Here is a 13,739-nt window from a genome sequence, read left to right as displayed (position 1 = left end):
GTCGTAACTGCTGATGACCTCATACAGTTCCTGCAGTGCATTATTTGAATTTGCATCTGGGGGAATGCAAACAGCAGCAACAAAAACACTGGTGAATTCTCTGGGCAGATAATATGGTTGTCATCTTATCATTAAAAACTGGACATCTGGGAAACATTGTCCATCAACTTTGATCACGTCATCGTTTTGAGCACCATGCATCATTAATGTAAACACAGATTCTGCCTCCCCTCGTCTTACCGCACACCAAGTGCAATAAGTCCGTGGGTTCAAACCATTACTCACCGAAATATAGACAGCAGCAAAGGATGCAAGGGTAGCGTGCTGCGACGGGAAGGATTTCCTGCAAGAGATGAAAGAAGAGAAATAGACTCAGCCAACGTTCACATCTATGTGTGAGTCAAAAGTGGGTGGAGAGAGGGTTTAACCACAGCCAACAAAACACAAGCATAATGAGATATCTCAAACACCAACCTGCACACACACATGGTTGTTATGAGTTGAATGACTGAACCATATGCATCTTTTTTTGTTCTCTTCTTTTGTTCACATGTTAGAACCCCAAAAATAATTTAACAATGGCAGCAATGAAGCAGATTTTTACATTGTAGTAATATGAAACATATACAAACATACACACACAGTGTGAATGTTGGATCAGTCATATATTGCAGTGTAGCAGCAGCAGCTTAACTGTATACTACATAATGAAAGTGAACCTGTGGCCCAATTTCTCACTGAGCTCCAACACAATGACCTACTTCTGATAACTCCTGATACTCATTCCTCCAGCCAGCCCTCATTTTTACTCCTGTGTGTGTGTGTGTGTGTGTGTGTGTGTGTGTGTGTGTGTGTGTGTGTGTGCATGTGTGCTACAGTTGTGTGCTCTCCTCCTTAAACCAGCATTTATAACAGTCATAAAAATTAGATTTACATATGAAAACTGAACTGAAGCACATTTCTGAATTAACTGATCCACTATTAGTACTGAAATAACCAACACAACTATAGTTGTATATATTATTATGCATCTGCTCTTATGCATATATTATTATAAATCTATACTGTTATAAACACAATAGTTAGGGTTTCTAAATAATAATAAATTAATACATATAATACATTTAAAAATATATGTTATAGTCAGATACCTATGTGTACATTGAAACTGATTTTGCAGGCTTGATTTGACTAACTCAGACTGCTAAAGCCTCATAATAGCTTTAGATAAACTTTAAAAATTTTTTGCATGGAATGAGGACTGTGGATTTTGTACCCCATCACTTACACTGGAGGCATGTTAGGAAAGGATCTTTTACTGGCAAGTATGAACAGGAGGAATAATTATAGCACACAAAACTCTTTCAGTGTACATATGAACATGTGTATATTGTTTTAAGACAGACTTGGAAAAAATGTGAACTTATCCTTCTACACAACCTATTCTAGGCAATATGGCCCATACTGTATAACATACTGTATATTTATGGTTGTAATGGTTGATCATATTCCCTATAATCCTCACTGTTTCCCGTTACATTGTGCTTGCTTCTTGTCTCCATTCACCTGCCTGGTGTTGATGTTATTTAGCCCTTTTTGACCAAATAGTTCCAGGAACTAAGGAGACTCAGGTACTGAACTAGGAACTACTTTAGTCTTTCCTGTTTGTGTTTCCACCGTATCTGAAGAACTGTGAAGATTATTATCAATTATAAGAGGCGTTGATTCAACTTAATGATGGCTGCAGTCTGTGGTGCTGTGGAACTGTATTGTAAGAGGTGTTTCTCTTATTTAGCCTACCCTTGTTGATATAAATGAAGAACCGTGAAGATTAGGCTAATTACACTGATGCCGGATAAAACAACAGAGTCAACTTGTTCTTTGTAATTTGCTGTTATGAAACTCACATTGTAATGAATGGATGTAAAGGGGATGATCATCATGACTGTATTAAATCAAACAGCAAATAAAGCTTGATATCTCTTGTTCATATGCTAGCTTTCTTACTCTCATTTACAGGCACTGTCTTTATCTCACTCTTTTTAGACTCATTGGGAACTTCAATTAAATTTAATTTAATTTATATTATATATCTAAATATTTAGCGACAATTCATAAAAGAAGTTATCTCATTGCACTTTTCCTATAGAGCAGGTCTAGACCATACTCTTTATAATATTAATTACAGGGAACCAACAAATCCCACCATGAGCAAACTTCCTTTAAGAGGCAGAAACCTTGGACAGAACCAGACTCAATGGTGGGTGGCCATCTGCCGCTGCCGTGTTAGGTTTTGAGAGAGAGAGAGAGAGAGAGAGAGAGAGAGAGAGAGAGAGGTTCAGCAATAAACATTACAAGAAATCCTGGACCATCCTGGATCATTGGGCTACTACCCCTTTATTGGTGACTTTTTTGGGTTCAGGAACTATGTCTCGGGAACTAAATTCCGAAGCCCAAAAAAGTAGGCAATGTTACTGAGTTAAAAAGGTTCTTTGAAAAGTCCTTCTATGGAAATACTATGGAGGGGAGTGCTTAACTCTAGCGTTTTTTAATAGTGAGTTGGTCCTTCTGCTTCCGCTTTTAAAATAGATTAATAATACCCCTTGTGCACAACCACTGCAGCAAAACAGCTTTCCATGCTGCTCTGAAAACGAGAATGAAGCTAAAGCTGCCATAGAGAAAGCGGAAGACAGTGTTTATGCCAGGAGCAGTAAGTTATTTTTAGACCCCCATAGTCTGCAGTCAAATCTATGTGTGTCCCAAATACATGGGTCAAACCTTAACCCCCTCGCCCACATCCCTATGCTGTCTACTGTCACACACACACACACACACACACACACACACACACACACACACACACACACACACACACACACACACACACTCACATGGAGACATGATTCCATTGAATCTCACAGAAACCAATCTCCATTAATTAGAGACAGAAAGGAAAGTGCTGCAAACAGACAAACTCAGTGTTGATCATTTAAGCTAGTGTCTATCCAGAGGACCGTTGCTGGGCATCATTTAGTATTGCATCTGTCTGTATTGAGTCTTGCTCTGGCTGTCTCAGAGGACTTAAAAAAAGCTTAGACATTAACAGCTAAATTGCAGGAAATTATAAGAGCTGTTGATTCAACTTAATGTTCGTTTTGAAGGCTGCAGTTTGTGGTGCTGTTGAACTGTATTGCATTATACTAAGAGGTGTCTTATTTCGCCTACCCTTATGGTATATATAAATGGGATGGGAAAAAATAATAGAAACACCTGTCAGTAAAACACAATACAATGCAAGAGCACCACAAATACAGCCTCAAAAATTTGCATGTTGAATCAACACCTCTCTAAAACAGTTTCAAAAAAAATTAGAACATTCATGAAGGTGGGATTTATTGCAGGACTGCTGTATTATTCCTTATCCACACGTATACAGAGATTTTTGAAAATGCCCTCTAAGGTGCAGATTTTTCAAAACTCCTGTATCTGTGTATCCGTAATGGCCATCAGAGAGAAAATGAGTAGTGGTGTGAAGTGAACCAGTGGAGAACTCGGTAGGCGTCTTGGTAAATGGCCAACATTAGCTAACAATACAATATCTAATGCTGTGTTGTTTCACTTCAATTCAATTCAATTTATTTATATACAGTGGTGTGAAAAAGTGTTTGCCCCCTTCCTGATTTCGATTTTTTTTTTGCATGTTTGTCACACTTAAATGTTTCAGATCATCAAACTAATTTAAATATTAGTCAATGATAACACAAGTAAACACAAAATGCAGTTTTTAAATGAAGGTTGTTATTATTAAGGAAAAACAAAATCCAAACCTACATGGCCCTGTGTGAAATAGTGATTGCCCCCCATGTTCATTGCAGAAGTTATCTCATTGCACTTTTCTTATAGAGCAGGTCTAGACCGTACTCTTTATAATATTATTTACAGAGACAGAAACTTCCTTTACAAGGCAGAAACCTTGGACAGAACCAGACTCAATGGTGGGTGGCCATCAGCCGCTGCTGTGTAAGGTTTTGAGAGAGAAAGAGAAAGAGAGAGGTTTGGAGAGAGAGAGAGAGAGAGAGAGAGAGAGAGAGAGAGAGAGAGATAGAAAGAGAGGGAGAGGTTATAGGAGAGAGAGAGAGGTGTTGGGGGGAGGGAGGCACAATGCAAATACCACCTAGAATTTTTAAAATAGTAGCAATGTAATTGTAGTGGTAATATTATTAAATTAATAATAATAGGAATGACAGCTATAGGAATAATAATGACAGTATTAGTAACAGAGCCAATAATAACAACTGTAGTAGCAGTTGTCAAGCAGGAACACGGGGGCAGCAGGTGGCCCACAACCACAGATCCAGTCTCTGCAGCTCTGAAGGCAGAAATACCTGCTGAAAGCGACAGAAGGAGAGAGGAGAGAAACAAGAAAGCACAGAACTACGGGAGAGAGAAGATGTCGAGTTAGTAGCATGCAGTAATAGGATAAAAATGCAGAGAAGGAGAGAGGATAGAGGTGCATCATGGGAAGTCTCTCGGCAGTCTAGGCCTATAGCAGCGTAACTAAGGGATGGTTCAGGACTCACCCAAGCCAACCCTAACTATAAGCTTTATCAAAGAGGAAAGTCTTAAGCCTACTCTTAAAAGTGGAGATGGTGTCTGCCCCCCGACCACTTAAATTAATAAAATCTAAAGTTAACAGAGGAGGAGTTATAAATAAAAACCTAAACAAAGACGCTGAAATAGCACAACAAAATAGGAGAGTTAAATGTGGACTCTTAAACATCAGATCTCTGTCATCAAAAGCTGTACTGGTGAATGAATTAATATCAGAGTATCATATTGACTTATTTTGTTTTACTGAAACCTGGCTGGGTCATGAAGAATGCTAGCCTGAATGAATCCACTCTGCCCAGTCATATTAATACTCACATTCCTCAAGTCACCGGTCGAGGAGGTGGAGTTGCAGCCATCTTCAACTCAAGCCTATTAATCAACCCTAAACCTAAACTAAAACTCATTCGAAAGCCTTGTTCTTAGTCTTTCATACCCAACCTGGAAAACGCGACAGCCAATTCTATTTGTTATAGTGTACTGCGCTCCTGGTCCTTATTCTGAATTTTTATCTGAATTCTCAGAGTTTTTAAAACAGATAAAGTAATTATTGTAGGTGATTTCAATATTCATGTGGACATTGAAAGCCTTAGTACTTCGTTTATCTCATTATTAGATTTGGTTGGCTTTTGTCAGAGTGTACATGAAGCCACTCACTGTTTTAACCACACCCTCGACCTTGTTCTGGTATATGGCATTGGAATTGAACATTTAATAGTCTTTCCACAGAATCCTTCTTTATCAGGCCATTATTTAATAACTTTTGAACTGCTATTACTGGACTACATGCCATTAGGCAAAAGTTCTTACTCTAGATGTCTATCAGATATTGCTAGATTCAAGGAAGCGATTCCATCTGCATTTAATTCAATGTTATGTCTCAATATAACAGAGACTCCTATGCAAATCGCAGCCCCTCCCAAATTGACCATCTAGTTGATAGTGCTGCAGGCTCACTGCGAACAACACTCGATTCTATCGCTCCTCTAAAAAAGAAGATAATAAAACAAAGAAGGTTAGCTCCATGGTATAACCCCCAAACCCACAAATTAAAGCAAACATCACGAAAACTTGAAAGGAAATGGCGCTCCAACAACTTGGAAGAATCCCGTTTAGTCTGGCAAGATAGTCTTAAAACATATAGGAAGGCCCTCCGTAATGCCAGAGCAGCTTACTACTCATCATTAATAGAGGAAAATAAAAACAACCCCAGGTTTCTTTTCAGCACTGTAGCCAGGCTGAGAGAATTATAGCTCTTTTGAACCATGTAGAGCCTGATGTGTGTTTTGGCTGCTTTGCTCCTGTCAACCTTCTTCACCTGAGTTTGACGATTAATTCATCTAAGCCATCAACCTGTCTCTTAGACCCCATTCCAACTAGGCTGCTTAAAGACGTTTTACCCTTAATTAGCACTTCTTTACTGGATATGATCGATCTGTCTTTATTAATAGGCTATGTACCACAATCCTTTAAAGTAGCTGTAATTGAACCGCTTGAAAAAGCCCACTCTTGATCCAGGGGTTTTAGTCATCTATAGACCTATATCTAACCTTCCCTTTTTTTCTAAGATCCTTGAGAAAGCAGTCGCCAATCAGTTGTGTGACTTTCTAAATAACAATAGTTTATTTGAGGATTTTCAGTCAGGGTTTAGAGTGCATCATAGCACAGAGACAGCACTGGTGAAAATTACAAATGACCTTTTAATTGCATCAGACAATGGACTTGTCTCTGTACTTGTCTTGTTAGATCTTGGTGCTGCGTTCGACACCATTGACCATCACATCCTATTACAGAGACTGGAACATGTAATTGGCATTAAAGGAGCCGCACTAAGCTGGTTTAAATCCTATCTATCAGATCGATCTCAGTTTGTACATATTAACGGTGATTCCTCCGTGGACGCCAAAGTTAGTCACGGAGTTCCACAAGGTTCTGTGCTTGGACCGATTCTATTCACCTTATATATGCTTCCTCTAGGCAATATTATTAGGAAACACTCCATAAACTTTAATTGTTATGCGGAGGATACCTAATTATATCTATCGATCATGCCAGATGAAACTAGCCAGTTAACTAAACTTCAAGCATGCCTTAAGGACATAAAAACCTGGATGACCTGCAATTTTCTGATGTTAAACTCAGACAAAACAGGTATTGCCCTGGCCTCTAGCACCACCATAAGGAACCTCTGAGTTATCTTTGATCAGGATATATCCTTTAACTCCCACATGAAACAAACTTCAAGGACTGCCTTTTTTCACCTACGTAACATTGTGAAAATCAGGCACATCCTGTCTCCAAATGATTCAGAAATATTTGTGCATGCATTTGTAACTTCTAGGTTGGACTACTACAATTCCTTATTATCCGGCTGCCCGAATAAATCCCTTGAGAATCTCCAGTTGATCCAGAATGCTGTGGCACATGTACTGACAAGAACTAGGAAAAGAGATCCTATTTCTCCAATATTAGCTTCTCTGCACTGGCTCTCTGTAAAATCCAGAATAGAATTTAAAATCCTTCTCCTCACCTACAAAGCTCTTAATGGTCTGGCACCATCATATCTTAAAGATCTCATAATACCTAATTATCTGACTAGAACACTGCACTCCCAGAATGCAGGGTTACTTGTGGCTCTTAGAGTCTCCAAAAGTAGAATGGGAGCCAGAGCCTTCATTTATCAAGCTCCTCTTCTGTGGAATCACATGCCAATGTGGGTTCGGGAGGCAGACACTATCTCCCCATTTAAGAGTAGACTTAAGACTATCCTCTTTGATAAAGCTTATAGTTAGGGTTGGCTTGGGTGAGTCCTAAACCATCCCTTAGTTATGCTGCTATAGGCCTAGACTGCTGGGAGACGTCCCATGATGCACCTCTTTCCTTCTCTCCCTCTCCATCTGTATGCATTTTTATCCTATTACTGCCTGTTACTAACTCGACATCTTCTCTCTCCCGTAGTTCTGTGCATTCTCGTTTCTCTCCTCTCTCCTTTTGTCGCTTTCAGCAGGTATTTCTACCTTCAGAGCTGCAGAGACTGGATCTGTGGTTGTGGGCCACGTGCTGCCCCCGTGTTCCAGCTTGACAACTGCTACTACAGTTGTTGTTATTGGCTCTGTTACTAATACTGTCATTATTATTCCTATAGCTGTCATTCCTATTGTTATTAATTTAATAATATTACCACTACAATTACATTACTACTATTTTAAAAATTCTAGGTGGTATTTGCATTGTGCCCCCCAAAACCTCTCTCTCTCTCTCTCTCTCTCTCTCCCTTTCTCTTTCAAAACCTAACATGTCAGTGGTGGATGGCTGCCCACCATTGAGTCTGGTTCTGTCCAAGGTTTCTGCCTCTTAAAGCAAGTTTTTTCTTGCCACTGTCACCAAATGCTTGCTCATGGTGGGATTTGTTGGGTCGCTGTAAGTAATATTATAAAGAGTACGGTCTAGACCTGCTCTATAGGAAAAGTGCAATGAGATAACTTCTGTTATGATTTGGCACTATACAAATAAAATTGAATTTAATTGCTCCATCGAAAGTGGGATCAATGCAGTCTCTCTTAATCAGACCAGGTCTTACCCAAAAAGTCCTATGGGCTAAAGGGCTATGCTTCCTTTGGAGAGTCACCCAACCTCCCTGGTTTCCCGGCTAACAGGAGCTACCTCTGGTCGGTCCGCACCGGCTACTGGGGGCTGACTAACGACAGCAGCTAATGATTTTTTTCCGATTGTGCGGAACCATGTTTCCAATTCACTAAGCCTCGCCTCCAATGCTACAAATAAACTATATTTATTACATGTACCATTATCACCAAAGGAGGCAGAGGAATAGCTAAACATTTGACACACTGAGCAAGAGAGAGCAGGAAAGTTAGCTGCTAAGGTAAAGAATGGTAGCTAGCAAAAATGAATAGCTTGTAAACTGTGGGATTAGTGAGAAAGTCATTAAAAGAAGGAAATAGCTATGAGTGCTTGGGCAGAACTAGTGTATGTTTAATAGTTTGTCACTATAATGAAGAATCGAATAAAATTAAATGTGATGAACTAGAGCTGCAAAAATGTTCTACTAGTAAAACACAAATACCGGTGACCGGAAATGAGACAAGGACAGCGAGTGCACCCATCAGCTCGGACATCCATGCCAAAGTTTGCTATCACATATAATGAGATATAACATGTTAATTAGTGAGCTTTAGAGTTGTGGAAAGAGCCTGGCTAGCTGTTTCTGTAACAATTTACTTTAACCCCCCCTATTTAGCATTTGTAAACCCTATATAAATTGAATGAATGGTTTCTAACATACTATAACTTTGTTGTACACAGACATAACATTTTTAGGTGTTTATTTACTATATTGTCATTCATTATCTGTTTACACCAGCCTCCACTTATGAGTGCCCATAGGAGGAGTTATAGTTGGTGAAAAATACATTAATAAACACATATCTTCTTACAACTACATTATAATGTGTTATAAACCATTTCTTATCATTTATTGGGTATAAACAGCTTATAAATGCTAAATAGGGGGTTAAAGTAAATTGTTAGCGCTGTTTCTCCCTGCTTCCAATCTTTATTTTAAACTGGGCTGATGGCTTCCTAGCTGTTGTTCCATACATAACACACAGACGTTAGACTGATATTGACCCTCTCATCTCACTCTCAGAAAAAACAAAATAAGCTAATTTCCTAAAATGTTTAAGTTTAGCTTAAACAGAAACATAAAATAAACAATGTGGTAAATGGTTCTTCGAGTTATAACCAAGCTATGTAGTAAATAGCTTCTCAGTGAGAACCAAGCAAATTTAAAGTGTAACTTCACCTCAAAATTCTCGCGTAAACTCTTGTGAATGATGCATCTCGATCATGCATATTTTTGAAAATGAGCGCGATTTCACAGACTCCTACTCAAAGGCTGGGGGAGGTGGGCTGCCCACCTCTGATTAGAGGGCGTTAACACTCTTTTTTAATATAAATGTCATGACGTAAATGAGTCCCAAACGGTTGACTCTATGTCAGCATTGGCCTTGCAAGGCTCATAAATTTGGTAAGAATGACAATATTAACGACAGCATAGATGTGTTTCATCACAGTACAATCATATAATTGGGTTTGCAACAAAAAAACAACGTGTAGTACCTCTTTAAATTCAACAGTTTGATATTTGCGTGAATGTGGATGTCCAAATTAATTAACGATCGGAGGAGAAAAGAGAGGACTAGTGAAGTGTGGGTTGTGAAGGAGTCGGCTCCTTTAAGTGAACGATGGGAGCCAGCTCCTTCCTGAGAGCCGATTCCCCCCCCGCCCTCCACCACCAGAAAAAAGAAATGCATGACAATGAACAAATGACACTTTTGAACAGAGCAGAAATATTTTTTGTTTCATATTATATCAAGTTTTATTGAAATATACTAATTGTGTAATTATTTATTTACCATACTATTTCATTACTAGGGTGTTATTTTTGTTGTGCAACTAGGACAGTTATTCTTGACATATCCCACTTTTTAACCATCAATATAACTGAATATTTCAATGTATTGCAGATGAGGAATCTTGCATATTTATTTTTTGCAACAAAAAGGAACGGAGCCTTAAAATCCAACTTCCTCCAAAGAGCCGTAATTCCCATCACTAGAGAGGCTTAGGTCTACATAACAACGTTAGCTGTGGTGAAGCTAGTAGCCTGAGTCTGAGGGACAGTTGCAGGAGAAAAGAGAGAGGACCAGAGAGGAAATGCAACCAAACTACATACAGTCAATGGACCAAACCCGCACAGACAATAAAGAGATGTGGAGAAGTCCCAGTCAAGGTAAAAGTTAGGGAGAGAGACAGCAAGAGTGCAATGTCTGTGTGTATGTGACAGAGGGAGGGAGAGAGAGAGGCAGCCTGTGTGAGAGAGCGCAAGAGCGGAACTTAACGTTGTATCCACTGGAAAGACACTTTTAATAATACTGTGTAGCAGCAGCGCTATTCTGTATTCTTGAGATTGACAGCAACCAGTAAATGTATCTTTCTCTCCCAGTTCCAAACTTGTTGGGATATTAAAACTCCTGGCTCAGCCTTGTGAACTGTGAGAAGCTGACAGAACCCCTTCCTGTTTCGTTAGATGTTGCCTAGCAATGCAAGCAACAAACGTTCTGAGGCTCAGGAGGATATTTTATGATAGTTAAAACAGAAAAGCGAGATGAAAATTAGATGTATGTGTAAATTAACAACTGATATTTGTAATTTGATTACAAATGGGATTTTGTAGGCAAGTGGTCATGGTGTAAGCAGATAATATCCTCCAAGACTGCACGTTCCATGATTGCAATGGATGACGCAGGGGCTGAGAACCTGGTTTGCCCCTACATCATCCATTGCAATCAGTTGCAATCACTTGTTGGGTATTATCCCTTACATAGCTCTCATAAGGATGCTAAAGTCATTTCCATATCTAACTGTGACAGTTACTGATACACTCTGCAGTCAGTTTCTTGAAAAATCTATAAATGTTTATTCTTGTCAGTTCAAACATTATTTTGTAGCTTGAATTCACAATGGGAACATGTTTCCATTCTCATTCTTTTGATTCCATCCAGGTTGGGTGTGCACAGTACTTATTTCATACTGGATTTCTTCTTGTCATCTTAATTTAACATTTATTAATCAAAGGGCCTCGTTATTGTCATCACTCAAGTAGACTCAATTATATTTTCTCTGTTTTCAACAAGCTTCTTTAATTATTTGGTTTTCTCCAAAAATCCATGAACAACCACAGAAACCTGCCAGTGTTTGTCTTTGTAACCAAGAACATCATAGGCTATCCCCCTCTCTCTGTCTACTTCTCTCCCTGTGACCAAAATAATTCTGCTCTGGCTCATACTTTTATGAAAACAGATTCCAGCCACAAACAAAAAACAACAATTAGCAAAATCCTTCCACAGACATCAAGGCCATTGAATTTGCCCGAAAACATATTGTTTAGTCCAATGTAGCTACTTAATGTTAATGTGGTGAATTGGCAAATTATAAAATGAAACTCCTGTTTTGTGGCTGAGCCCTCTACCATTTAAACATGTCCAAAGCTGCCATCAATCTATGCTATCGTCCACATTTCATGAGGGCAGACAAAGCAGAGAGTGCCACCTACAGTCAAACTTCATCTACACAAAATACAAAGAAAAGGGAGAATCATAGCGACATCCACTTTGATTATCAAGTGATCTCCGTGACAACAAAATAACAAATGACCAAAAACCAACAACAGTAATCTATGTATTTGATTGCATCATATTGATCCTACTATTTTTTGTCATGCTGCTTTTACAGTATCATGTTCTCATGAAAATAGTCATCATATAGTTGTAGTGTTTTTATGCCTTATAATACCATATGAGTAGCAGTTAGCAGGTTTCACACTTGGCCTTGATGTCTGTGGAAGGATTTAGCTAATTGTTATTTTTTGTTTGTGGCTGGAATCGGTTTTCATAAAAGTATGAGCCAGAGCAGAATTATTTTGGTCACAGGGAGAGAAGTAGACAGAGAGAGGGGGATAGCCTGTGATGTTCTTGGTTACAAAGACAAACACTGGCAGGTTTCTGTGATGTGCATGGATTTTTGGGGAAAACCAAATAATTAAAGAAGCTTGTTGAAAACAGAGAAAAGATAATTGAGTCTACTTGAGTGATGACAATAAAGAGGCCCTTTGATTAATAAATGCTAAATTGTCTCTATCTTTCTCAATTCAAAAAATCTTCTCAAATGCCTCCTCACCTGCCCTGGTTGATGGCTGCGGAATCGGCCCCTGAGCAGATATCCTCCATAACATAGGGGTTCTGCTCACAGCTGACATTGAGTGTGGTGTAGTTGGGTTTACACACAGTGAGAAAGTAGGGTGTTGGGTAACCTGTCATCAGTTGGAGGATGTCAGTGATAAGGGCCGTGGCACAAAGTCCGAACGCATGAACGCCTGAGGACAGAGGAGAATGTGATGTAAAGGTTGGGAAACAAGCTGAACATACAGACAGCATAAACACTACTGATCTTATTGTTGGATGTGCTGTACAGGGCCAATATATGCAGGCAATGTAATTATTAGCTTTAATATCAGATGTCTAAAACATTACAGTCAGCCTTTGAAATGCATAGGTTTTAGAGTTGATAGACACAGTATACAATTCACACCCACAGAAATGAGCACTTAACCTGTTAATAGGACTTGCTTTAATGTTTGCTGTCTCTTTCTAAGACACACACACATGCACACACATACATACACATTTAAAACAACACATTTTGGCTACCAGGGGTGGGAGTAACGCATTACATTTACTCTCGTTATTCTTACAAAGTTGTATTTTTGTGTACTTGTACTTTTTTGAGTATTTTTAAAATCAGTAAATTTACTTGTACTTTATTACAAGTAAATGTTTTTGTGAACAGTACATAAAATGCACAACAATGCAATAAAATTATGGATGATGTCATTATGGGCTATGGTTAAGATTAGCATTATTGTATCGCTGCATAGGTAAATAAAAGGTTGCATCTACGTTAATCACTGATTTAATGCACCACCCATCGAATTAGCAGTTAAACTGAGAGGAGATTATGGAGGACTTTGCAGGTCACAAAGCTCACACAAAGCCGTTCAGAAAGGTGAGTACCACAACAAACTCACTGATTGTTGTAACTTACTGTACAGAGGAGGATGTCAACAACCACTGCCTTGCCTAGAAACGTAGTGTTGTGTGTGTGCGTGTGTGTGTGTGCTACGTGGTGTGTAAAAACTTGCTGTTGTTGCTTTAATGTGTTTGTGAGCTGTAGCTGCTGTCGAGTTTATATTGTTTATACATCTCAGTGTTGTCTGCCTTGCTTAACTCTGTTGTTAAAGTGGTAGGTTATTTAATATATGTGGCTTAATAATACTTGTTGCACCCGCCACCATATCAATAGCTCTTTTTGTGTAATATTGGTCATTTTTGTGTAATTGTCTGATTTTTGTCCTCTTTTCTGGTTAATTCTTATAAGGCAGTACTGAGATTGTTTATTTATAAATATATACATAAGGCTCTGTGGCATGATGTTGTCTGTAGACACGTTGACATGTTAATGCTCTAGGCATTTTGTAGCCTAAAGGTGGTCTT

The 13,739-nt window shown here is 38.8% G+C and overlaps 1 protein-coding gene across 2 annotated transcripts in view; it reads right to left on the bottom strand.

The window, feature by feature from the left end:
- LOC122866864 (2-lysophosphatidate phosphatase PLPPR4) overlaps positions 1–13,739 on the bottom strand; it is a 94,157-nt gene that overhangs the window by 25,089 nt on the left and 55,329 nt on the right. For both annotated transcript variants that reach the window (XM_044177056.1, XM_044177057.1), the window contains 2 exons: positions 12,367–12,562; positions 286–343 (listed from right to left, as the gene is read on the bottom strand). In XM_044177056.1, the coding sequence (XP_044032991.1) occupies positions 286–343; positions 12,367–12,562 (254 nt within the window). The remainder of the gene's footprint in view (positions 1–285; positions 344–12,366; positions 12,563–13,739) is intronic.

Source organism: Siniperca chuatsi, linkage group LG19, assembly GCF_020085105.1.
Source record: "Siniperca chuatsi isolate FFG_IHB_CAS linkage group LG19, ASM2008510v1, whole genome shotgun sequence".
In the NCBI taxonomy this organism is placed as follows: Eukaryota; Metazoa; Chordata; class Actinopteri; order Centrarchiformes; family Sinipercidae; genus Siniperca; species Siniperca chuatsi.
The sequence above is the reverse complement of the archived record's forward strand: the minus strand, read 5'-3'. Positions and strand labels throughout refer to the sequence as shown.